The 27,663-nt window shown below is 40.5% G+C and overlaps 1 protein-coding gene across 3 annotated transcripts in view; it reads left to right on the top strand.

Annotated features, from left to right (window-relative positions):
- Positions 1-27,663, top strand: part of ADAM12 (ADAM metallopeptidase domain 12) — a 189,187-nt gene that overhangs the window by 98,837 nt on the left and 62,687 nt on the right. For all 3 annotated transcript variants that reach the window (XM_072870992.1, XM_072870990.1, XM_072870991.1), the window contains exons 4-6: positions 8,008-8,086; positions 11,693-11,769; positions 24,019-24,202. In XM_072870992.1, coding sequence (XP_072727093.1) covers positions 8,008-8,086; positions 11,693-11,769; positions 24,019-24,202 — 340 coding nt within the window. The remainder of the gene's footprint in view (positions 1-8,007; positions 8,087-11,692; positions 11,770-24,018; positions 24,203-27,663) is intronic.

Raw genomic sequence — 27,663 nt, 5'->3', positions numbered from 1 at the left:
GTAGTCTCTTCAATAACGTTTTGGAATTAGAATGATAAAATAAATGCTACACTTCGGGCAAGTAAACGATTGCCGTAAACACTACAATGAGTGATGGAAGCAGGGTGTGCAGCTGAGAGCCTGGAACAGCATGGGAGGCCGCTGACACGCTTAATTTCATTTCAATCTTTTTCTGTTGAAGTTTGTGGAGGTGAGGTTTATGGTTTATTTTCCAAGCAGTCAGGAAACAAGCAAGCTCTCAATCACTCAGTGTTTGCCAGCTAGGGAGGTGGTTTTCTCCCTTAGTTGTTCAGATTTCTTTGCTTAGACTGTTCTTTGGTTTTCTATATGCTGCAACCTCATGTAGTGACTAGTTCTGAGACAGGATGCTTGTAGGCTTTAAATGCTGTGCTTGTCCCTCTTGTGTCCCTATCCCCAGAACACCAGAGAGCAGCTATCGATGAGCATACCTGTGTTTCAACATACTGTCTAGGGACAACTCAGAGCATGGCTCTTGCTTTTGACGTTGTAGCACATGTTTATGAAAATTTGCTCTCTTTGTGCCAGATACTGTTCCATTCATGCAAGGGGATGGGAGTGGGATTTTAACATGGACTCCAGTAGACACAGGATTATACGAATTTCTGCATCAAAAGAACTGGGTAGAAGTAGAGAGACCTATTTTTCAAATGTAGCATATGATCAACTCAAATTGTCTATCTACAGACCATGTGAAATAGTCCAGAGGCTACTACCATAGAGATAATATTGAAACTTTGGATGCTTGATTGATTTCCTAGCTATTATATTTTTATTTTGCTCCCCTCTTGTCATCAGAATTGTTGTGCTAATTAAGCTCTGCGAATTTCAATCTCTCAGGTTCTTCAATTATGACATTGCAGTCCCTCTATGGCAGCACACTGGAGTGTAGCACATAGGATATTATGAAGTGGAGACATTCAATGGGAAAATGTCCAAAAGCATTTCAAATCACTTAAGATAATTAAACAAGGGGAAAGAATGTGGCGTGTTTAAAGAATATGTGGTGGTTTTGCGAATAAGATGATGTTAGGTGCCTGTGCATGGGAAACTCATTACCCATGCTTCACTCATTCGTTATATTGTAATGAGAAAGAAGAATTGAAAAACGCCTCTGTGAGTATCGCCTTTGTGAATATCAGGAGGTACTTGGACTGAGACCACCACTGCAGAAGCATCAGGCTTAACAGACTTGTTTATTCCTCTGGATATACCTGCGAAGAAATACAACAATTGACGAAATAACAACTAATTCCAGTGTAAAGGTCAAAATAACCTGAATTGAGATGCTTAAGAATTAATGGAGTACGCTGGTGTCAGTAGGCAGAGGTTTAGATGACATTTTTTATAACTGCCTATATGCCATCCTGTTTCACTCTCCTCACCTCCCCCATTTGTAGGCAAGGTTGAAAATGCATAGCCGGAGGGCTTTTAATAAGAATTTGTATAACAGAGTGAGGCAGCACTTGGATGGGGGAGAAAACAGGTACTTTATCATTCAGAAGGAGGAGAAAGAGTAACAAGTATAAGTAAAGGTCAGATGTCTGTCGGAGCTGCAGGCAGCATATCTGAGGAGAAGGGAAGCACCACAGTCAACTTTGAGTCAGCCCTGCACTACTAGTGGCTTATTATGATCGCTGATCCCACAGAGTAGGTAGAGCAGCTGACTGTCATCATTTAAGAAGTCATAGGAATATTGAATGTTCTCCCTAAAACACCGGTTCTTAAAGTAGTGTAACTATACTGACACGTTAATCAAAACCAAAGGTAAGCAGACAAGCAACTTAAGAGCATGAAAAGTGTACGTTGCTTTCCAAAGCTCCGTAGGTTCACAGCACCTTCTCTGTATCATTAAAAGCAACCCTGTGAAACCTCCTAACCAAAGAGTGCATTGCCGTGATGTTGGACCCCAGAACAGAGATGTCCGTGTGTGACCATATCTGAAACAAGATTTAAGGTGAAGATTAGGGGCTGCATTTCCAAACCTTTCTGCAGGATAAGGAGTTGCAGAAACAAAAATCAGATCATACATCTCAGTGCTGTGAGTCTTGCGTTGTATATGCGGAGTACCCACGACTCATTCCTTGGCGTGTCAGACTTCAGAATCAAATAGTCGGCGAAGCTCTAGCTCAGATTTGAGGCTGCTTTACACCTCCATGAGATTCAAAAGAAAACACAGTGCTGCTTTTAGAAATTGCTTATGGTGTTTCTATTTCAGGCATGGGATTTTAGCTAAGTGTCCAGTTCCTGCTTCACTTCACCCCATCTCAAAGTCCTAGTTAATGCTTGATGGCAGTAGGCAGATCACGCCACGTCCCTGGGAGTGCTGGGTGGGTTTGGGCTGCATGCCACAGAGCACCTGCCCAAGAGAAGAAGCCCAGGTCCCTGCTCACTCGCCAGCACTAATAATCAGACAGTGCTAGCAGAAGCAGGGATTTATTATTGTGAAAACTTGGGTCTCTTCCGCTGGCCCTGATTCCCTGCTGAAGCAAAGGTCAAGTTTTATGCTCCGTGTCTGGCCAGATCATGGCATAGTCCTTCTGAGATGTGTAACAGTCAGTCACACACCACCCAGGATGTTGAAGAAACGTGTACCAGACCATCCAGACATCATATTGTTTGGCTTTAAAGCAGTGATGTTGAATCTCGGTTGCCGGGTGTCACTTCAGTCTCACAAAGCAGCTTTGAGAGACTTGTAGATCCATTTTGATGGATGACAATGTTGGTGTCTTCCCCCTTATATCTGTATTGCAGGGGCATGACCTGGAACAGGGAGGACAACCAAAGAAGTTTCATTCTAAAAGACAGATGGAAAAGCAAGCCTGTGTGCTGTTAGAAAGAGATTTGCTCCTTAGGCTTTTGTCTACCCATTTCTCCTGTATCACCGAGGGAAACCCTGGTGTCTGCTCCTACTGTGATGATGCTTAGATTTCTCCTGAGTAGCACTAACATGAAAAGTACACAGTTCTTGTCATTTTTTATAGCCTGATACTCTACACTCGGCACGTGGACAGTTAAGGGAGAATTTGATAATAATCTGCACCTATCTGAATGATATATGTACCAAGAAGGAAAAGCAATTGTTTCAGCTAGTGAAGGAAGTGTAGCTAGGAAAAACTAGAAAAAGCTGAATATCAGGAAATGCATCATGACAGTAACATGTGTTGGAATGCAAAGTAATCTCTCTTTGAAAGTGGTGGGATCAGCATTGCTTCTGACATTTGAAGCTCGATGAGACAGAACCTAATTTGATCTACAGCATGCTTGGCTTCCAGGGAGGCCCTCTGTATGATCCACTAGATTTTTTCCATCTCTAACTTCTGCGACTCTGTCTTTCTGACTCTCCCTGGGTGATGAAATATCATTATAACCTTTTGAAATAATATATTGGTGCCTGGAGAGCAGGGACTGATTTTCTCATTTGCAAGTGAGAGGCAGTGTGTTAAATTACCATTCCTGTCATTAAACGGATTGAGTAAAAAATTTGATGTGTTTAAAACAGGACATTTTCCCCCTCCCCAAACAAACCGCCTAAGACTTCACATAGCGGGTGGCTGGGAAGATGAGGGTTAGAAGTTTAAATAACATTCGTCATATTCCCTGAGGCTTAGGTTAGTGGAAGCTGCTTGACACCTGAAAATGTTTCAGCAAATCTGACAGGTAAGCTTCCTGCTGATTTACAGAGGATGAGGAAGCCTGTGCTGTGTCTGTCGTAGATCAGGAGGGATAAAACTTGTCCTTCTGGGCCATCAAAGCTTCGACTTGTTAATTTGGCTCTGGGAAATGGGAAAAAATCCACGGTGCTGACAAACACAGTGACTAAGTACATAAGTAATTTAACTCAAGAATTGCACTTTTGCGTCTTCAGAGAATAGATGAGAAAGTTGTGGTGTTGCTTCAACTGATTTTTTTTAATTGTATCCAGCAATTGATGCAGTTCTCGATAGCATTTGTTTCTGCCTCTTCATGCAGTGCAAAAAATTGATAATCATCTGGTACTGCTGAGCGTTGTAGCTGACAACATTTGAAGCTCCAGACATGGTGATGAATAGCACTATGATATATTAATGTTATTTTGATCCCTGCTCTTTCAGAATTACATTGATCCAATTAGGTTAAGTAGCTTGGCATTTAAATTAATTTACTTTCCTCTATTAATCTCCTGTACTGTGGGTCAAAACCAGAAATGTAAATCAATCTATTACATTGCATATCTTTTGGGGGGAGGTAATTAAGTTAGCTAGTAGATACATATGTTGAATTCATTGTTTAGTATGTTAAACAGTATTGCCATAATTGGAAAGTGAAGTGGTGCACACTCAGTTGTGGAATTTGAGTGCTTGTTACACTTAGTTTTCATAATCTTTCAAGAAATGCCTTTACATGACTTGCTGTCCCTGGGTACTAATGCTGTGTGCTTATTCGGCTCTGAAGCTTTTAAGATATTAGACATTTGGAAAGTAGGGATAACAGCTTCTTTCTCTGCCAGAAATTGTTGGACTCCCTGGTGACACATGTTGTAGAGGTCCCCAGCCTCTCCAGTGTGGAGAAAACCTTTCCTCTGGCCTGCTCTCAGACTAGCACTAGCACCGTACATGGCAGGAAAACAGATGTCTTAGCAATGATGTCTTAGTAACTAAACTGAAGGAGTGTTAATGTTAGCGTGGCCAGAGAAGGGCAACGGAGCTGGGGAAGGGTCTGGAGCACAAGGCTGATGGGGAGCGGCTGAGGGACCTGGGGGTGTTCAGCCTGGAGAAAAGGAGGCTGAGGGGAGACCTCATCGCTCTCTACAGCTGCCTGAAGGGAGGGTGTAGAGAGGTGGGGTCGGTCTCTTCTCCCAGGTAACAAGTGATAGGACAAGAGGAAATGGCCTCAAGTTGTGCCAGGGGAGGTTTAGACTGGATATTAGGAAATTTTACTTCACTGAAAGGGTTGTCAAGCATTGGAACAGGCTGCTCAGGGAAGGGGTTGAGTCCCCATCCCTGGAGGTATTTAAAAGACGTTTGGATGAGGTGCTGAGGGACATGGTGTAGTGGTGGGCTTGGTAGTGTTAGGTTTATGGCTGGACTCGATGATCTTAAAGGTCTTTTCCAACCTATACGATTCTGTGATTCTGTGATTCTGTAATGCAAACTCCTGAAAAACTTTCTCATTTTCTTAAAAAGGTCCTTCAGTGCTACATGAAATTTCCATGATTTGAAATCCTACTTTGGCTTCTACGTGGAGGCATACTTTTTATTTTATTAAGTTAGTCCAGTGGTGGGACTCCATCATCTCGGTGCTCTTGCCAGCCTTTTACTACTCACACTGGGAATCCTTATTTTCAGCCAGTATTTTCATCAGGGTAGATAGCAAACGTACATCCTGATGAAACATGCCTGATAGGGAGATTGATGACAGACACACCAGGAATTTGTTTACCTGCTATATTTCCTCACTTTAGTAAGTAGAACTGTCCATGAAAGACTCAAATGAAAATGAAGCATTGATGTAAGGGAATGAGATCCAGTGGCCAGAAACTGAACGTTGACACAGTCAAGCTAGATACAAAGTGCAGTGCTTTTACGTTGAGCTTAACTAACTGTTAAAAACTTACCAGGCTTGTGACAGCTTCTTCATCATGAGAGATCTAGACAAGGGCTCTATACAGTAAGAAAATGGATCTGGTTCCATCACAGTCACAGTACTAGAAGATTAATTCAAGTCAAATGACCTATGTAATGCAGCAGGTTAGATTGCTGGTCACAGCGCTCCCTTCTGGTATTAAAATCTGCGAATCTATGAAACATTTTCTAAATCTGTGCCTGAGGGTAGAATGAACAGAAGCAGAAAGGTCACCTTTATCATCACTGCTGTCAAACACTTTGGAAATAGCAGAGCACAAAGTGAGTATATTGCTCAATCACTTTGCCCTTCTGCTACATCTGTTACCTTATCCCTTGCCTGTATTTTGTCCCATTAAATAAAAATCGATCCAGTATCCTGTATGAAATCCTATTTCCAAACAGTAGACAGCAGATCTCTGTTGGCTTCGACAGCAATGGGATTTTACCTTTTGCCTTTACAAAGGTAATGAATGCCTGCTAAGTGCAGAACTTAGTAGTGGTGTTATATAAATAATAATGATAATTAAGAAAGCAGCTGCTCTTTGTGATAATGAGACAGTAGGAAACATGGATACAGCACACTTTCTTTCAGGCAGGCCTTCCAGAGGCTGCAGGCATAAGAGGTGAGATAAACGTAGGTGTCAAGTGCCATCTGAGACACCACAGGGTGTTTGAGGTGTCCCGACGGAGCTGGTTGGTGAAATATATAGAGTATCTAAATCAACACTAGATGCTTGGTTGGGGAACCAAATCCTGCTCTAGGTGTGGTGGCTGGCTGAGATCCACCGCAGTTCCTGTATAACCCACCAAATGCTGCAGTGTTTTAACATTCAGTACCTATTAATATGCTAATATTTCCCACAAGCTGAAAAATGTAAATTGAGAATCTGTGCTTAAACACTCATTGTGTTGGGGCTTTGCTATCTTCATCTTTTTATGTTGCTGTTTCCGTCCTTTTTTTTCTTTTCTTTTTTTTTCTTTTTTTTGGTCTTGTTTCATTCCGCGTTCTTTTTCTTCTACCTTAAGATAAAGGCTTTTAAAGATGAGTTTTCTCTCTAATAAGTGTTTGTAACAGTTCCTAGCCCAACCAGGTCCTGATCGTGACTGAGCCATTGGATATCAATGTGGTGCAAATAAACCAGTAATGAAAATGAAATGTTTGTTCATGTTCTAATTTGAATGTTTATACAAAGTGCAAGAAATGCGTACTGAGACTGTGTACTAGTTCACACTAGTATATAGGCAAGAGTGCAGCATTAACCAGCTTTAAGTAAAAGAAAGGGCCTGGTTTGTTCAAATGAACAACCCAAGGGAGAAAGGCTTCATCGTGAAACTCTATGCCAAAGATTTTTCAATAGTCTGAACTCTCCATTTTTCTGAAGGTGATGGTGGCATTTATCTTTGGTTTCTTCTATATTGTGCTTTTGCATTTCACTAGAATATTTGTCAAAACTCAAGCACATTTGTGTTGAGGAACATAGCTTAACACCTATGTTAGGAGTAAATGTGAATATGTGTTCTTCCTTCTGGCCTTGTCAGAAATGCTCTTTAGATAAGAAGTTGAAAAACAGATCAATAGCAAGACTTTTTTTTTAAAAAAGGCAGATGCTACATTCTCTGTTCCATGAGTTTACTACAAAAAGAAAAATTTTCATAGTTGTCACACACGTGTCCCTGGAGATTTCTGGAAAATGGTAATTGCAAGTCAAAATTTTTTATATCATTGCCAAAGGCAGGAAGTGAAGTGTGGAGAGAATGAGAACAAAATGTCTCATCACAGACATGGTCTTTCACCGTCTCTTGATACATCATTTCAAGTCGTTAGATTTCCATTTGTGAATATACTTTTCAGATGATCAGAATAAATCCAGTACTCTAACTTCTGTAATGTTCTTGTAGTGTTTTTCCTTGAGTGTCAATGGAAGAAGTTGGTTTCATTTACCGAGAGCTAAACTAGTCTTTGGGTGGCCACTTGCTGATGAATACAACACATCATATAGTAAAATAAGTAGCACAGGGAAAACATTTTCCTTTTCCACAAACTACCGTTACTTAACAATACTCCAAATGTCTAGATTTCAGATTTAATGTAAAATGTGTTGAAAATTACATGGAAGATTCAATACTGAGATGCGCTGGCATGCAGTCCTCATTTGGAACTGAAAGCAGTCTGGAAACTTGTAGGCTTTTCACAATTAACGAAGGAAGTGTTCATGTACTGCAGCTTCAGTATTTGGAGTTATATTTTTCCTTATTTCGCACACAGCCCCAGTAGTGATTCTATCATTAATGCTTGGCTTTGATCACTGTCTCAAACGGGACCACTAAAGGACAAAGTCAAGGTGATGTGGCCTTAATATTATGTCTGCTCTATTTTTTTCAGGGGCCTGTTAGCCAGCAGTTTCACAGAAACACATTATTTGAAAGACGGCACTGATGTGGTTCTCGCACGCAATTACACGGTAAGGTTGCTGTTTCGTGGGTAGATGATGCTTCATCGTTAAAACCCAAAGTGCTCTCTGCCGGGATCTGAGCCATGGGATGAAACAGCTCGATGTGTGATCTTTTTTTATTGTTGCCTTCAGTACCTTTTTGACTGCTGTGATCCTACACATGAATTTTTAGAGAGAGACTTTAAAGGCAAGCTGTGGGGTTTTAACCAGGTGACTTTTAAAATCTGTAAGATTTATTCAGCTTCTTGGAAATATATCCATTAAAGTTTTATAATAAATGCAGCCATTGTTGATCAGTTATGGAGGAAAGTCCTGGTTCAGTTAGGAAGAAAGCCCTAAATATCTGATTTCCATAGTGCAGAAGCTCACATGAGACGTTTTGAAGGCTTGGGTGTCTTTCTGCGCTGGGGAAGCCATGGCTGGGGTTTGGGAGAGGGGGTTGGTTGTTTGGGTTTATTTTTAAACCAGACCATAAGACTGTTATGGTCTTTATACATATATATATATACATGTATGTGTGTATCTGCGTATTTATGTGTATGTATATATATATATATATAAATATGGCTAATATGATCCTCGTTAAAATCAGTATTTAAAAACTGCTTTTTATAAATAAAATCACTTCAAGGCAGTAATGTTTTTGTCTGCTGACAGTATGAACGCCTTAATTAGAAACAGTGCAGCAAGCGATTTTAATTACAAAGTTTATCTTTTATCAGCCTAAGTCCTATAAAGTATTTGTTATGTTACGTTACTCATTTATTGACGCTGTCAGAAGAGGCATCGCGCTTTGTGTTCCCATCCATAATGGGCTTTGCTGGTATCAGTGAAAGGCATTATTTCTATGCATAATGTCTTACTTCTGAAAGAGCATCTTCATTATAGCCCCAGACCTCCCAAGTAAAGCAATCATTTTGAAAGCTTTCAGTGTTTTCTTTTTTGCTGGATGCTCATATCTTCTTCAAAATCAGCTTAGTAGAAAATAGTCATTTGTTTTAGCAACAGGAAGGCTGTATAGACTCCTCGAGGAAGTAAAAGGAAAGGAATGAAGAACACAACTCTTTGACAGATTAACCTACATTAACATGAATATGTGTACAGCTAATGATAGCTAGGCTTTCCCTTATTAAAAAAAAAACAAACTGTTTTAATAATGGCAGTAAGTCATGATTAATACTGACAGTACATTTTCCTACCTAAAATATTTTTTGAGAGATGAGTGAATTCATTTTTCATTAAATGCTCCAATATGGTTTAAAAAAGATAAGTCTCTGTGATTTTATTTCTATATCTCTTCTTCACTGAGGACATCAATATAGTCTGTAGCTGAAACCAAATCCTATTTCCCATTGAAAAGTTGCTTAGTCAAATTCTGCTTGGAGGTCAGACCAAGTCAGGTTTGTGGAGCTGTCGTGTGGGGAGTTTCTCTGGCACACGAGTCAGTGTCCAGGTTATTTGTCTGGTTTGTAGCACTTGAAAAATTTGCAGTTGTCAAAAGCTGGTATTTATTAAATGATCTCAAGTAAGGGTAGAGTACTGTTTTACATATGACAAATCAGCCATGCTAATTAGTTGGTTTTAGGGGGTCATCCATTTATATATACTAGTTTACAGGAACAAAAAGATTTGATAGGAGAAAAAAAAATCCTGCAGTTCAGTGGAGTTACTGAGCTAGAAATCGATTTTCTACCAGTTAAATTGCAGGCCATGGTCTGATAAGTTTACATTTTTGGTATTGAACTTTGGCATCATATAGTATGTGGATCTCAGAGAAGTTGTGAAATGGGCCACAACAAGGAGCTCGAAGTTAATAAAATGACAAGTTGTGTGTCGAGAGGGAAAGAAATCAGGACGTTTGCTGTAATTCACTCTTCGATAAAGACAGCTAGGCTGCAGCAGCAGCCTGTGTGGGACAAGATATCAGCTTGCCCTCCCCTTTTCACTGAGGACTGTGCTTAACACTGGTGATGCTAAACCCCAAAGACTGGCTTCTTAAGAGCTCTGAACTGCACCTCTGCCTTATACTTAAGTGACAAGAATAAAACAACTTTATTTTTGGTTTTAGACTGTTTCAGGGTCACTGTATGAGAGTCAGTGCTGAGGTGGGGGGTGTTGTTTTTTCTTGTCTTGTCAACTGGATGCATATAACTGATAATATTAAAATAAAGTGAAATAGTACACTTGCGCCGCAAACTTTAATGTCCATAGCAATTGAGAGTGAAGCAACCACCCCCCAAAAATTCAGTCTATGACTTCCTCCCTTTTATTGTGGCTTTATCCTTGCTAATGTGTTACTGACTCTTTATGAGTACTGATGATAAAAATACCCAAGAGTAAAACACTATTACCCTGTTTCTGTCATTTCTTTCACTGAGAAAAGCTACTGAGATTTGTATTTAAAAAGTCAGATGTTGCTGTTCAGTTGCTCGTGTTGGAAATACAAATGCTCTAAACAAATATTTTTCATGCTATAACCTTATTTGCAGAAAATTCATATCTGAATTATTCCATCTTGCCCAGCATTTTCATGGCTATTGCTTTCTTTAACAAAATCAAGGTGGTCTTTAGAAGTCTGCTGTGTGAGGCTTTGTAAGTGAAAACCATGCCCCAAAACTGAAAAGGTTAATTAATGCAGCTAGACGGATGTGAATGAACCAAGTAATAAAAAGGCACAGTGAGATGACAGGTTGAAACATGAGTGATAACTTTCCTTTGCGCTAATAAGATAGGAACCTTTTACAGCAGTGTTTTCAGTTTCCAGGTGGCATTCAAAGGAGCCATGAGAAAAGAAATGCTGGACGTGACACAATCATTGCTTTCCAGCCAGTCACATAATTGGGAATGTAATATAACCTTTAGTCAACAATAAAATTAACCTTGATTCCAGACAGAGATGTGTATGTGCTGAGAAAGTACCTCTGTTGTGGGTGCCTTTTGCAAGCAGTGAATTATTAAGGAAATACAATAACCTAGCTGCAAAATGAAATTGGATTGTTGCCTCTCAAAATAGAAGACCCTCTTATTCTTGCTTGTTCTTAATAACATGCAGCCACTCAGTTGGGTAATTCAATAAAAGGTTTCCTTTCCAACCTGTTTCCCTTCCCCTTCGTTTGCTGTGATTTTTTTCAAGCTATGGGGTTGGGATTGGCTTTTTTTATACTTCCCTTTATACATAGCTACCTCCTATAGACATACATAGATGTAAATGAACTGAAATAAAAATGTGTGTCTATAGAAAATGCATCAGCTGATTTGTTCATCTGATTGATTTTATAAAATATTCCATATTGTAGCTTTAAGTAAAATAACACAGAAGAAGGTTGTCAGTCATGCAATTTAAATACCGTTGACCTTCTTTAAGAAAAAATAAACCACAAAACAACAACAACAACCCCCCCCCACCACCACCCCAAAGTCTGGGGTTTAAAAACACCCAAGGTTTCCATTTAGGAACCCTTTGGACTGTTAAGTACAGTGAATATTTAGTGGGGCAGGAAAGGTGCTGTCAGTGTGCTTCTGAATGAAATTGAAAACAGCTTCGAAAACCATGAGAAAACAGGAGAGCGAAGAGCTTTTATGATGACTGAAATGTTTTCTCTTTTTTGCAATCAGGGTCACTGCTATTACCACGGCAATGTACGAGGGTACCCCGACTCCTCAGTCAGTCTCAGTACCTGCTCTGGACTCAGGTGAGCCAATACTTCAGTAATACTTGAGCTCCTTAAGAAGCCATCCTAGTACTCGTTGAGTTTTTGTTTTGCCTTTTAATGAATATATCAATATATGTTTTTCAAATATTCGTACAATCTCTGTAAAAGTATTTTCCCTCTAGTTCTAGCTCTGAAGAGAAAAAAAGAAATCGATAATGCAATTTGGGGGTTTTCCATGACGTCCCTTCTCTCTTGCTGCCCATCCTTCTCTAACCCTTGTGCAGCAGTGCGGTGCTTGGCACATTTTTGGGCTGGCAGTGCCCAGTGGCCCTCCAGTCCTCCTTGTCCTCCAAGCTGTTTCACCGGTGATGGCAGGACTGCTTTGCAGCTGCGAACTCATGCATCGTCCAGCAGCCTCATCGTTAGGAGACATTGCTTTAGAAATATGGCTGTGGAGCTCAATAAATTGCGTTCACGGCAGGTATGATGCTCGGCCGCAGGATTTTAGCTACTTGTTAACAGAAGAGTAGCAGATTCACGTTGCCGAAGACCAAACCTTTTCTGAGTTTGAGAAAGGAATAGGCTGACAACATTTTAAATACACAATGGACACAGTTCAGGAAACAATTATCTTCCTTACTTGGACAATCATAGACTGGTATTTACTCACAGAGCTGTTCCAAATCACAGTAATTAACTGTAAATTGGCTCTAGTGTTCTCCCTGGAAAACCCGGTTTTCCTGTCAGATTTCCAGCTGTCTCAACCTTTTCTGGGTTTGTTTACTTTATCTACCAACAGCATGAGTAGCTGGAGTCTTTTTCCCTTGATTTTGCATTTTGTGCAATAGTGGTATTATCAAGGCTTTTATAACGGAGCTCTGGGACAGACAGCAGCAGAGAGAGCAAACAGTTTGTTGCCAGGACCCCTCTCCGTCAGAGGGACCCGTTTGCTGTAGTGGATGGGATTCCTGTGGCTCATTCCCACACGGAGAGGGGTTTTATGGGTGCTTCAGTATGTATCTGGCATCTTCCACAAGTTTACTCCAATTAACCCCTTGCATGGACCATGGCAATCTGCGTTCACCAGTCATTCTCGCAGTCTGTAAAAATATAACGCAGTGCTCTCGGTATTTTAGTTAAAGGGATTGCGTTGCTGCAAGGTCCACAGGGAAAATTTGCACTGTGTGGGATGGGGTCTGCACCAATGTCTTGTTCCAGAGCTACCTAAGAAATGAAGAACTCTCAAGAGAAATGACTCTTCTCCATATTAAAAACATTTTCTTTATTCTCTAATGTGCTCTTTTTACAATTGTTGAGCTCACAGGGTCATTTCCCAGTTTTAGGTACTCAGGTATGTCAAGGCAACATATGCTGGCAGTGACATTTTTCTCTCATCTGGCACTATCACAGATAAATCCCCAGAGTACAAGCTGACGGTATTAGGCTCCTTCCCCATAGGAAAAGCGGAGCAGTATCTTTTTCAGTACAAGTTTTCATAAGTTTCCCTGACAACACATGTTTTGCTGTAGCAGGAGAACAACTGAGGATGTATCTCAGTATCCGTGCCCATTTAGCTGCTGCATTCACTGCTGAGGTTGGTTAAGAGAGTATCCGTGAGTGATAACAGTTTGTGATAAGGGTGCTTGTTGACTTACTCCATAAAACTCATTTCACAGCCGGATAGCCAATAGCAATAACTTCCAGTCATTACCTGTGCTTGATCTGAGCCAGTCATGTCTATTTGAAAGGTTTCATAATGCACTGTTAGCTCTTTGAAACATCCAGGCCTTCTCATTAAGACTGGTTAGGAATAAAAGTCCAGGTGATGTGAAATCCCAAGTAGCTGCACTGAGGTCCTAGAGAGAAGCGTCTTCCAGAATAAGGCCCACAGGTCACCGTATACCTCTACCACCCAGACATTATTGTGGCAATGCATCCCTTGAGAATTTAGGTGGAAAGATCTAGGTGAAGATGTGCCTGCTCATTGCAGGGGGGTTGGACTAGATGACCTTTAAAGGTCCCTTCCAACCCAAACCATTCTGTGATTTACTGCACATGATCCCGTCTGAAATAATATAAGGAGAAATAGGACAGTTCAAAACTACTTCATGGCTTACTTTGCTGGCAACTTTACTGGTATTACAGCTTGAGAGGAGAGGAGAGGAGAGGAGAGGAGAGGAGAGGAGAGGAGAGGAGAGGAGAGGAGAGGAGAGGAGAGGAGAGGAAAAGGGAAGGGAAAGGAAAGGGAAAGGGAAGGGAAAGGAAAGGGAAGGGGAAAGATGCTGTACTTGCCCACCAACTTGCTGGAGTAGGGATTCTTGGTTTTCCATGGCATGATAAAGACTGCAAGCTGCAAGGGTAAAGACATAAGACATCGTGTGGCCATGGAGCCCTGGCTGAGGACAGTCCCTGGGGCAGCCGTTTCACTTGCAGCAACCGGTGGAAGGAAAGTCTGGCCTCGTTCTCAGTCTGTTCCTGGCTTTGTGACAGTTTCTAAGTGAATTGGACAAATCTCTCTGTCTCAGTTTCTCCATCTGTGAAATTAATTTAATGATTCTTACCTACCCCACACAGCTGTTGCATGGAGCTAAGGTTTAAGTGTCTGAAAAACATCTAATGAAAGGAAGTGAAAGCTGTTAGCTTACTGAAATCTCAGACCATGAATATCCTCCCACTCCTACTAGACAGGCACCTTGGGCATTGTGCCAGGTGTGGATAGGTAGGGACTGTGTCTTTTCCCCTAGATTAGGAGAGTTCATTAAAAGACGTGAAACTAGTCATAAAGGATAGGTTCCACATTTTAGCATGCTCTGAAGCCTGAGTGCTCAGCAGTAGTCAAAGAAGCAAAAAGGATCATAGGAATTACTGAGACAGAAATAGAGGATAGAACAAAAACCCTCATTACCACTTTATAAATCCATAGTGCACTCACATCTTGAATTCTGCATGCAGTTCTTGTTTTCTCCTCCCCATCCCCATCTCAGAAAAGGAAGCATTATATCCAGAGAAGGTACAGAGAAGGGTAAAAATTATGATCAAAGGTATGGAACAGCTTTTATCCAAGGAGAGAAAATAGACTAGGATTTGTCACTTTTGAAAGGAGATGACGGAGAAAAGCTGTATGATGAAACGAGGTTGAACGTCATGCTGAAGAGGGGACAATTGCTGAATATTTTTCATAACCCCAAAATTCGGAGACATAAAATCAAACTTTAGAGCAAAGGAAAGTACTTTTTTGTTCACCACATAATGAAGCTGTGGAGCTCACTGTCACGGGTGGGTATTGATGTAAAAAGTAGCAGTAGGTTCAAAAAAGATGAGACAACTTCAGGAGGGGAGCTGGGGGAGCCTCTCCAGGGCTGTCAAAACCAAAGATTCCCTGACAGTCATGCTGTCAGAGCTGGGGCTACCAACTGGGGTGTGCTTGTTACGTTCTTATATCTCACCCCTAAGTATCTGCTGTTGGCCAGGGCCAGAGACAAGGTGCTGGGCTGGAGCAACTTTGCTCTGACCGAACACAACCATCAAGTTCTTACTTACAGCCACATGGTTGAGCATTTGAGACGTGTTATGAGCTTGTAAATATAACATGATTAGTCTATGATGAGCTACAGGATGAATACAGTGTGAAATCTGCAAACTGAGACAGGTTTGACTCATTGACATTTTTCAGGCAGATAGAGGGGGTGAGATATAAAGATAAGTGAGAAGTAGACCCAGCTCTTTTATACACGGACACTCACGTATTCCAGCTATGTTGCATCCTCTCAGACATAACATTCGAGTGCCTCACTTCATATAGGATTACAATCGCATAAATAGTTGGATTGCCACTGATAGCTGCCCAAAATGCAGGTTAGAGGAGAATATAATCATGCCATAATCTGTATCCTGCTGGCTCCTCCAGAGGAGGAAGAGCTGAATGGCAGAGAGGAGACGGTAAATGCTGAATGCACGAAATGGGAACAATGGGTAATCAGGATTTCCCGTGCTTCCATCTGGATAAGAAAGCCAATTAGACTGTCAAAGCTTGTGGGAAGGTGAAGGTACGACAAAGTCAAGTCGTTTCCTTCCTGTCCTCAGGAAATACCCTTCTGTTTATCTAGCTCGGAGGCTCTTCAAATTTTTAGCAAATAATTTTGGCCTGTAGCCACCACACACATCTTCTGTGATAAATTTGTATAGACTTGAAGGATTTTTCCCCTGTTCCTTTCTCTGCAAGTGCAGAACCTAGCAAATACACACAAAAACGCAGCCTGAAGAAGAGCACAATCTCCATGGTCCAGGGGCTGGCAGAGGATGCTGGCACGGGGATGTGCAGCTGCAAAGGCATCCGCAATGACCCCTCTGGTGGGGCGAGCTTGAGAGGTGCCCTCAGAAATGCCTTGGTAGTTTAAGGATACAAATCTCACAGGAAGCCTTTTCTTTCTGAAACACCAGAAATGCTCTTGAAAATGCTAAGAATCCCTCAGAATTACCCAATTGCTAGATAATAAGCCCATTCACACATACAAAAAGTATTCAGTCATTGTCCAACCTCAGCAGTGACTGAAAGATGCTGTGTCTACAGTGACAGCGATGGGGATAAGGCTCCAGAACTGAAAAGACGGTCATTTTTAATGGGATTACGTAGTTATGCTACACAAGGCCGCCAATACTAGAGCCATCCATTTTTCAAATGGTCTGGCTGAACTGACTGCATCCCAGACACAGTCAGCTGAAGAAGGGATTTAAATATGACACTCCAGACATCAACTATTTAAAAAAGGAATGGGAGTAGGAAACCAGTGAGAAAAAAATGTAAATTCCTCATGACTCCTCAAGCATGATCTCCCCACAGAAGGGGAGATTTCATCCAAAAAAGTTAGGAGAAAATCCCAGTTGAGAAAAGCACCGGTTTGGATGTGTGCTTTTTCTCCATACTTTCTGAAGAGCTTTTAGTTGATATAACCATCTCGCATGGTTTGTAAGTTATCTGACCGTGAAACTACTGGAAGTTTTTGAGCTTAGTGTTAGAAAGCATTCAGCTTCTGGGGTTTCATAGCTTCTGTATTCTGGCTGTTCAAGTGGGAAACAGCCCCTGGATCACGATCACCTCTGTGAGCTGAGATGAACGTGATGTCCGTTCTTTGGCAGTTGTGTGCACGCTGTCCCCAGGTGCACAGTAATCCCCCAAGCAGCACTGCTCCTGCTAGGACAAGCTGGGAGATGATCTGTACCCAGCTGTTTGAGCCTGGCCCCTTCTCCATCAAGTCTGTGTCTGACAGCACTTAATTTAAATAAAAAAACCCAAACTAAAACTAAAAATATTTTTATACATTTTGTGACTTGAAAAAGCATCCTGTGAGCCTTAACGTGACGTTCAAGTTTGAATCAAGCCTTCTTTTATTGTAATGCCGTTTGCTGCACAGTGCTATAAGATGGGCTCGCTAAATTTGCACAGATGCCAACGTCTCTTTCCTTCGTCATTTTTCTCTGCTTTCCTTCGTCTCTCTTGTCATCCTCCCAGTTGAGCTCACATGTGACACTTTCTCTGATAACACAATTACTGTTTCTTGCAACCCAAATGCTGGACATGAAATTGCATTATCACTTTCAATTCAAGTAACTCCCCGCTTAAATTCCAGGCATCAAAGTTGCAGACCAATATGCATTCGCTCTGGACAAATCTGTCTTGCACTGAGAAAGGATTAAGTGAGTGCTACAGTAGTCTCTGGGTATGACTGCATTTTAGACACTGTGCTATAGAATATATTTTCAGGTTAATGAAAGGCATTGGCTGGAATAAAACGTATTTGACTAATGACGTGTCTGCGTGAGAACACCTCTACCACTACTACAATATGTAAAACCAATAATGCTACTGCTTTAACCTTCCTTTGAGATGTTGTCCTTTGTTGATTTGGGTCAGGCTTGTTATTTTAATGGAATCCTGCTGTAGTCTAACAGTGCAGTCTACCAGGAGCTGGTGGAAGGCCAGGGCTTACATAAAGCTGATAAGGGGGATTCCGACTGGAAAGCAGAACGTCTAAACAAGAATTACTGTCCTTGGGAGTAAAGCACATCCTGGAGAAATATGTAAGCTAATTAAGATGTTTTGGGAACCATCTGAAACTACTAGTAGAAGTGTGATAAGAAGCACCCTCACGCGAACTATCCTCATTATAATACTAAAAGTCCCACCCCTCGAGCTGGAGACACCAGCCCAAGCAGAGACCCCTCACCTTTGAGCGTGCGCAAAATATTAAAGTAGCACTGTAGCTTTAAGTTGAAATAAGAGAAATGTAGACCGATAGAAATCTGCTTTGTGTAATTACTTATGCATATGCATAACTAGACTGTATAAATACTGTACCTGTACGACCGAATTTTGTGCTAGCTTTGTGGAGCTGCCACCTAGCACCCATCTCTGCGCAGACATGAAATAAAAATACCTCTGCCCTGGGTGTATGTTGGCGTCTCGCACACCGGGTAAACGACCTCACGCTTGTGGGGTAACGCTGGTGTGCAGTATTGTAGGATAATGGTATTACTTGAGTCTTGTGTGATGCTCTTCATCAGTAGATAATTATTGCGTGTGATTACTAAAATTTACCCTATTTTAAAGGTGGGGAACCGATGCAGAAAGAGGAGAATTGCCTGTCCAAAGCTGCCCAGGGGCAGTGGTGGAGACAGCAGTACTTCTGTTTCTGGAGTCCAGCTCCCATTCTCTGTATTTCCCAGTCCTTTAAAGTTAAAGAATGACCAAAAGATTTGGAAAATATCTAGAGATCACCTACCCCATTAGAAAAACAGTCCACAGATCATCTTGTTCATTTATCCCAATGGTATTAATCTGCAACTAATTAAAACAGACTAAAAGTGAAGTTTTCATTCACTACTACATTTTTCTTCCTCTTTTGTTTGTTTGCCTGCTTACTTGCCTGGGAATTTGTTACACAAAGTCCTGAGAATGTAGAATTGATAAGAAAAATAAATAAAAATGCCCTATCACTTTACGGATCACCTTCTGATATCATGCATGTTGAAAAACACTGCGGTGAGTAACTGCTGCACCTCCATCGTGAGCATCATGAGAACAACGCTCCAGGGCCACAAGGCTCCAATTCTGTTATCTATTCCCCTAAAATTCTCGTTGAAATAGGTGGTACAGCTGTGGGATTGGTCCCTTTACTTTGGAAGCTGTAGCATTAATTATGAAATGAAGGTCCTGTAGGTTTTTAGGTGGCACATGAGTACTGCACAGTCTTTCACTGTGTCTGTGGGCAGAGACAGACTTAATGTGAATATGTGGTGTGTAAGCATGACAGCCCTCTGTAGTCTAATTAATTTCTTACAAACCGAAAACATCTACATTCCTCTTCCAGTGGTAATAGAGCTTTTTATTATTATTGTTTAGAAATGAGTATAACTTTGAGCTTCATTAAAACCAAATGTTTAATTGCATTCATGGATATCAGATTTATTGATTTACTTAACTTTCCCTGTACAGTACAGCAGAATAATATATAACAGTTTCATATAATGCTGTCCTAGCCAAGTTTTACTTCAGCATCACAATTTCTCAGACAAGTATGCGTTGATGGTTTATGTTGGCAGGGCCTTTGCTTCTGCTGACAAGTTGGAAAAGAAAAATCCCATTTATATTTTGAGATTTCCTAAAGCCTGTTGATTTATGAAATACGACTGGCCTTGCATTAGGTTTTGTTTTGGTTTTTCTTTTTAAGAAAAAAAAAAATCACATTTGACTTTATCGACAACTTAAAAAGTGGAGTTATTCCATGAAATTGCTTTTCCCTAATTGAGAGATTCCTGGCAAGTTAAACAGCAATTAATAACAAATTAATTATTTAAGTTATGTTTTAATTTCTTTTTCTTTGAGATGGAGAGAGTTCTCCCATGATAGGCCATCTCATATACACATTCCCCATGTGTCCATATGGCATATAATGGCATACGGTAGGCAAATACCAATGAGTCCTTCATGTTTAGAGCTGATTAGCAGCAATGTGGATGTGGTTTATTGGTGCTGAGCACCAGACATGAGCAGGATTCAAACCCTGTTGAGAGGGAGAGTAAAATATTAGCTGAGGCTCAAGACCACACTGAAGCTGCTTCCAGTTGGCTTGGAGCCTGTGAACTGATGTCTGGACATGCTGTATGGTTCAGATTTTTTTTTTTCCTCCCTGTCTGCTACCAGTGATGAAAAGGACAGCCCGACAGTTTTAGATAGGGGTTGAATAGTCTCTTGTCTTTCCTGCCGGGCTCATTTGCAAGATCTTTCTGACTTCCCAGCATTGGTACGGTTTGGGGCTGGGGAAAACACAGATGCCATGAATTAGATACCTGGGGACCAAAAAATATATACTTTATATTGCATTTTTCCCAAATATTTATAAGCTTGGGAATTCTGGTAGTCTTTTGCCTGGTAGAGTTAATGGTAGAAATCCCACAGATTTCAGTAGAAGTTGGTCTTAAAGAATAGACACTTCTCAAGTACTCGCAGAGTTGCTGAAATCCCTTTGGGGTTCCTTGTATAATTTTTGGTTGGGGATCTGTAGTTTAATATACTGGCTATTTGCCACATTGGAAAACATTATATTATTTAACATTAATGCCTCCTGAAAAATGGAAAAGTTGCACCATATTGTTCTTCAGGGAACAAAGGCTGACTCAGGAGTGTGGGAGAACCATGTTCAAGAGGAAGACACAGCAATGGTGTAGGAGTAACAGAGGCTTTTTTGAAACACCTGACAAAAGTGGAAGGAAAAAGTAGTTATGGATTTATTTTATTTGCATCAAATTCTTAGTACTGAATGACTGGTAGGTATTGTTCATCTAATCCTGCTACACCAAAAAAAGAAAGAAACTATAGCTTTTGACTAGTTACATTTTTAAAGTCCTGTGCTTGGCACTGATCGATGGGGGAAAAATGCAATTGTAGGAAAAGAAAATTAGTCAAAATCAGAGAGCTGGCCAAGAAAATTCATATTTTATATTCATTATCTTATTACAGATGGTCACAAGCCAAGTGTTGATATCCTGTAGGCAGCACTCAAAGGATAAGTGTGCATTAAATGAAAAATATATTTTCCTTTATGCCAAATCTGCAGGGTTTTTTTACCATGGGATTGCTTCATATGCAAAGGTGGAACTGTTCTTAAAGGCTCATGCTGTCACTTGGGATGGCAGTCTCAGTGGCAAGTTGAACAGGCTGCCCTGGCTCTGGCGTGCTCAGTAGAAAACAAAATTCATCACTCTGGTATCTGATCATTTGTCCATATCCTCTGCAGCTAAAGAAAATGAAGGGTAAAGAAATGGTTATTTAGTTATTTTAGACAGTAGCTGGGTATACAAGGGGTACATTGGAAACCTGGCATTGATGTGGCATGTTTTGGCTATGAACACTTCACAACAAGATGCTGGCTTAAAAAAAAAAAAAAAAAAAAAGAAAGCGAGCTTTACCCAGTTAAAGGATACTACTAAGTCTCTCCCTTTCTAGTGTAAATAATTAAAGAAAATTATTTAAGTCTATATTTTTTAAGTTAATGTTCTAAGCAGGATAAAGTTTACCAGTAAAAATAAAACCCTTCATGGTTTTATGTTGGTTTTGAGTTGTCAGTAAAGGGAGATGGTCAGGCTGGCCCATTTCAAACAGTGACTAATGGACTTCTGCCTCCATTGCTGGTTCCAGCTGCCTCCAAAATTAAATGATTAATTGCACAAGGGAAAGACAACAATCCTTATTTGATTGTGCTGATTACAGAGTTGCTGATTGTTGGAGTAAAGGGAATATGTTGTCCTAGTTTCCTAAATTCTTCAAGGAACAAGGTAGATCTGAAAATAATTTAGAACTGTAGGTTGTAAGGTTACTCAAATCATGGGGTGACCTGCTCGGAGGTCTCTCATATGTCATGCACACTATAGTGTATCCTAGCTGTAGCTACAAGGGTTGCTGTGATAAATCAGTCCTGCTTTTCCAACTGTGATCCATCACACATAGCATGCCTGTGCGATGGGTAACTAATATATCTTACCTGATTCGCCAAGGGTACTAAGGAAGCAAGAAATGAATTATCAGACCCTGATTCTTGGTTCAGATCAGTAAAGCAGGCTCCGGCAAATGCTGTCGCACAGCCTTTTTAATATCATGGGTTTCCAGTCTTTTTTTTTCTCTTGGACTTCTGGCTGTTCTAGTTAACAGTAAAATGGTCATCTGTTGGCTTGGCTGAACTGATGTTAGTGATGTTTTGTAGCAAAACTGTGCAGCCAGCTTGGAATGAAAATTTCAGTTAACTGGTTAGGAGGCCAATGACTTTCAGTTTCTTCATCATATCTTGCTAAGAATAGAATAGCTAGGGCAGCTTTTTCCTAATAATTTTACTTTTTATTTTAAAATCAGTCTTTATGGTGTCATTAACCAGCTTCTGGGTCCTTCATCTTTTTCCTTTTTTTCTTTTTTAACTTTCTGCAGAGGAATTGTATAGACACACGTGTCGGTCTCCCAATGGTTGTAGTATCTTACCTTTCCTGCAGTACAGACAGAAATAAAAAGAGCAGACACTTCCTATACACCAAAAAGGCACACTAATAAAATACAGCCAGCTTTGGGCTGAAAATGATTGCTGTTTAATAGCATATATAGACAGAACAGAACAGTTTAGAGGAGGAATTGAGGAAGAATGCCTTGGCCAATTAAAATTTTCATGGAATTCTAGGTAGGTAGATTGTAATTATTGCTGCTGAACCTTTGCCAGCACTTAGCGATTAATCCCTTCATAATTTAAAGACAGGGAAGAAATTAGTAATGCAGTGCACTATTCAGTGTAGTGTCTAATTGATGAATACTTTACAACACCCCATAAGTAAATGCCTATCCCTAGTTTAGAAAAGAGAAATGGGTTTTAAAGGGTGCCTTTCTCTGGTCACACAGTTACTCAACAAAACCTGATGTCCAGCTTTATGTAGGAATTGTCTAGGACCCTCCTGTGTGGTTCGCAGTATGTGCTCAGGGTGCAAGTTAGACACTTGCAAGTTAAGCACAGAATATTAAATTCCTTTCTCTTACAGTAATTTCTACCTGAGCCCTGTCTGTAAACCTACCATGCCTTCTTACGCTGTGCCAGTCCTGATGTACAGTAGAGCAGTCTTCTTACTCTGTGGTCCTACAGTTGCAGTTATAATTACTAATTCCAGCGGTATTGTTGGAGATATTCCTACTTTATGCCATATTGTACCAGAAATCCTGTTCCAGCATGCGCAGACCATGGACACCCGTACCACACTGCCTAGATTTCCTGTGCTGAGCTGAAAGAGCAGCCTTATGCCAGCAGCTTCCTCAGCAGGAGGAATTGGAAAGATGTTCAACCTTTTGTCAACTTTGTTTTACTGTAGCAGCTCAGAATAATTGGGCAGGACCCAGCACACAAGAACCCAAGCATGGCTTTTATTTGGTGAGTTGTCTGGAGTATACAGGGAGAGCGGTTTTTGGTTAGGAAGCAGCACATGAAGCCCAGAATTGGCTACGTGTCCTAGGTTCTTCCACATGTTTCTTGGAGCAAGGTGTTTTATCACTTCCTAAACCCTTCTTTCCTCTTTGCATACTGTAGCTTAAAGTAGTGCAATGAGTGCTTTCATTGATGGAAAATCTTTGAGATCCTCAGAGAGCAGGTAGTATTGCTGTGAAAATTATTATTTCGGTTAGTAAAATGAGTTAAACAGGTGTCCACTGGTTAATATATCTGAGCTTCATTCCTCTGCCCCGCTGTGCAATATTTAATAATCCATTTTGATACTGCAATGCCTCTTTCATCTGGCAGAATTGATGCTTGCATCAGCATTTAGTTTAAAAGGTATAATGCACACTGCAGATCGTAATGAATACTTTCACTCTGTACCTTTTCTTACAAGAGCATTTCACCATGCTTTTGTTCATTACTGTTTGCCATGGGTCCTCAGAAGCACACACATCATGACTCCACTCAGCAATGGCAATGCATCACTGGGAGAATGGAAAACACATAAAACACAAATATAATTTTGCTCTACAGCACAGCACTTCAGAAGAGGAAAATTTTCTTTGAGCCATTGCTTCTTTTAAAGTATAGTGTGCTGCAATGACAAATATACAGCGTTGATGTTTCCTGCTCCACTCGACCATGACATTGTAAATCAGTGTTTTGTTTTTTCATACTCCGTCATTCTTAAAACCTGTTGTAACTTCGTTGTAGACAAACATACCTTAGCTCTTGAAAACCATGCATCTTACTCTGTTCTCTTCTCTAACAGGGGAATTATTGTATTTGAAAACAAAAGCTACATTCTGGAGCCATTAGAAGGTGCTACAAGTGAACACAAGATCTACCGAGCAGAGAATTTGAAAATAGCCCCAGGATCTTGTGGCCACCAGCTGGACATCTCTGCCATGAGAGCCGATGACAATGACACATCACACCATTCTCAAGCTGGCAGGGTAGGTGGATGATGCACGTTTATATTTCGGGTTTGCTGAGTACATCTCTGGTAGCATTTCCATATTACTGCCTACCATAACTCTTTGTTACAAAGAGTCCCCACTGAGCAAAACATGAAACCATATAGTCAGCTTCTGTTGACGTCATGTGCTTAACTGCACGCTTAAAATTAAGCATATACTTACATGATTTACTAAAGCTTTATTACTTTTTCTTGATCCTGCATGCATAACTTTCTTTTTGGCAATGAGATGGCACAGAAAAGTTTATGGTTTCATATTACGGTAATACAGTTTGGTTCATGTATGATTATAGCCAGAATTTAAGACCCCATAAGAACGCTGAGCAATGTCTGGAAAAGTTCTTGCCCACCCAAGACGGAAGAGAACATGATAGCTGTGATGCTTTGCTAATATTAGGTTTTGAACCCTTACATTCTAGTAGGAAAGTATCTTATGCAGACAAAACAAATTCTCACCATATCATTTTACAAATGTATTATTGTAGTTGTTCTTATGTAGGAAGAAATGCACTTAATGTGAAATGCATCTAGCTAATGGAAACTGTAGAAAATTAAATGAGCTAAAAATCAGGAAGAGGAAATACTCTAACAAGTTCATCTGTGTATTGGATGGGATTGTAGAAAAGACTGGTTTAGGTGTTCAGATATTATACAATGATACAAATCTGTCCTCAGCATTTATTAAATGTCACATACTGGGATTTATATTTGCATGTACTACTAAGCCTTTACATCAGGTTAATTGGTTACAATCAAGTTAAGGAAAGCAACCTAAATGGCATCCCTAGATATTATTTATGTAGTGGAATTACGTTATTTTACATTTTAGGAATAGTAAATATTACATCTAATGCATTAGCCTTTGCATATACCATTTTATGGACTAAGCATATTTCTAAAAATGTATGTAGATTGAAAGCATTGGAAAAGTACTTTTCACAACTTTATTAAGGTTTCCCCAAAATCTTTTGACTTTTGACTGAATTTCACTGAAGTAATCAATGTAACATTAGGAAACTGAAATAAAATGTGTGCATACAACTAGCTGATAGAATGAAAGCAATTTTACTATTACCCTCATGGTTCTCACATTTTGTTGATGGCTTCACCTATGTGCCAGAATTCACCTTAAATATCTGAAAAATATTTTTGCTGTGGTTCAGTGGACATAATTATAAAACCTGTCAACAGTCACATCATATGGATAGGTACAATATATATAATGAATATGTTGGATACGCTTCTAATGTATGAATTTTGAAAGTTGTCAAATGTAATGTGTGGAGTGAGTTTTCACATTTCAATGTTGTCATCAGCTAAGTAGACTGTCAGGACATACTGAATAAAGATGACCTGCAAAGCATGGAGACATAAGGCTGCTCCAAATTACACTGGGTGACAGAAGTAAGCAGAAATCTAGTCTCAGGTTCAGGGCATGATGAAAATTTTTGGTGTCTTGACAGGTTTAGGGGGAGCTTTTTGTTTGTTTTTTTTTCCCTGACCCTTTAACTCAACTACCTATACTAAATTCTTATTGAGCAGGGCTGAAATGTGAGATCAATATATCACAAAGTCAGACTAGCCTTTGGGTTAGATTTAAATACAGATAAATGATGGGACAAACAGTAGACTCAGCTTCCCAGATGAAGTCTACTGAGATTTAATGGAGCAAGTCAGGTAAGGTAGCAGATGTGTGCAGACACGTTTTGCCCCGTTGGAGCTGGGTCTCTATAAGTACTGGGTCATTTCATAACTCAGTGGACCCTCAAATTGCAGCAGGGAGTTTGTTTTCCAGTTGAGCTCCATTGAGATAGGATCCTACAGAAAGCAAGCCTGTTGTGTAAGACAGCCCCTACAGGATGGCTTTTTCTCTGTGGCCACACAAAAAAAGCCATTTTGGTGGTGCTGGTGGACCACAGATCAGGCAGGTGAGCTGTTTGGGGCAAGTGGATCACGGAGAAATAGAGAGGCTGCAACATTGCAGTGTGAATTCAAGGCATGCCAATTCCCAGGCAAGGGAGCATGAGGAAGGCCTACAGCGGCATGGGACAGCAGTTTTGTGATAGGATCAGGTGTGGTAGAAGCAGGAGAGAAAGACAATGGTCAGTGGAACAAAGCATTGTGCATATCTATCATGGCTGCATTATTGACTCTTCATTTTAATTCTGAAGAATTAACTCAGGCAATGGATTGTGCATTGATGCAGTGGGCTGCAGAAAGCAAGCTGAAAGAAGTCACAATTAGGTCTATTTTATAAATAAATATTGTATCCAAGGAACGCACGTAGCCTTTGGGCAAATCACAGGAATGGATTCGTTATGCAAGTCAGTCACCAGAGGCTTACATGATTATACCCTGCTAGCCAATTTCTCTCAGGCTAACTCTCTCCAGTCCAAACAGTTTTACTCTTGGTAAAAAGTAAATGATTTAAACTGGCTGATGTAACAGAGCTCTTCTTATATCTTTGTACCTGGAATGTCTCATCTTTTACTCTTCATTTGGAAGAAAACTAGAGGCACCTTGGGGGTACATCTCTGATCAGGACCACATAATAAATTTCAGGTTTATGTTAGACTTCTAGTGTCTGAGAGATCAGTTCCATCACAAACAACACCCACATGGTCATTTGCCTTATGTGGCATCTCACTCATGTCTGATATATTTTGCAGGGAGGTAAATCGAGCTCTGCCGGAGCACTGTAGGCTCCGCTGAAGCCTACTGAGACATGGCAGGCCCTTCGTATTGCATCTGCTGCTGTTCCAGGAGCAGCAGGAGGGGACATGCTGACTCCTTGGTGACCTGGTTCCCAGCCAGCGTATCACCAGGCAGTGCTGATTACCTGTGTGGCAGACGAGGCATGGCCATGTGCACCAAGTCTGTGCACACACCATGACCCCATGGTGGTGACAGTTGCCTCCAGTAGAGCACAAGAAGGTGACGGAGAACCCCAATACCAGGAGAAGTTGTAAGAATATCTACCTGAGCTCATTTGCCAGACCCCCTAATAAGTGTAGTCCTGTGAAGTGTTTGTATCATAGATGTTTAGTTCATTAATGATAGCTTTTACTGCTTTCTCAGTTCATAAATACTGTCCAAATGGAACTTAATTATTTTCCAGTTATTGTAGTTTGAAGGCTGTGTAACACTATTAAATATGAGTTTGAAAGTCAGAGTTACTAAGAGTTACATCTGTCACTTTCCTCTAAACACAATGCTTCTTGCAGAACATTCAAAATCATTGGTCTGCAGATAACAGAGAGGAACACTTTGGTAACGTGAAGAAAACTTTGTGAAATTTGGCTGGAAGGTGATGTCCAGCACTGACTTAGCGGAGGGGAACACACAGTTTGCCTTGGAACAGTTTGCTTTGGAAAGCTTTAGTCATGTTTTAGGTTGTAGAGCATTGGTTTAGTTCAAGACATCATGGTCATTAGTAGG

This window comes from Ciconia boyciana, chromosome 8 (genome assembly GCF_034638445.1).
Source record: "Ciconia boyciana chromosome 8, ASM3463844v1, whole genome shotgun sequence".
NCBI lineage: Eukaryota > Metazoa > Chordata > Aves > Ciconiiformes > Ciconiidae > Ciconia > Ciconia boyciana.
This window is presented reverse-complemented; position numbering and strand designations above follow the sequence as displayed.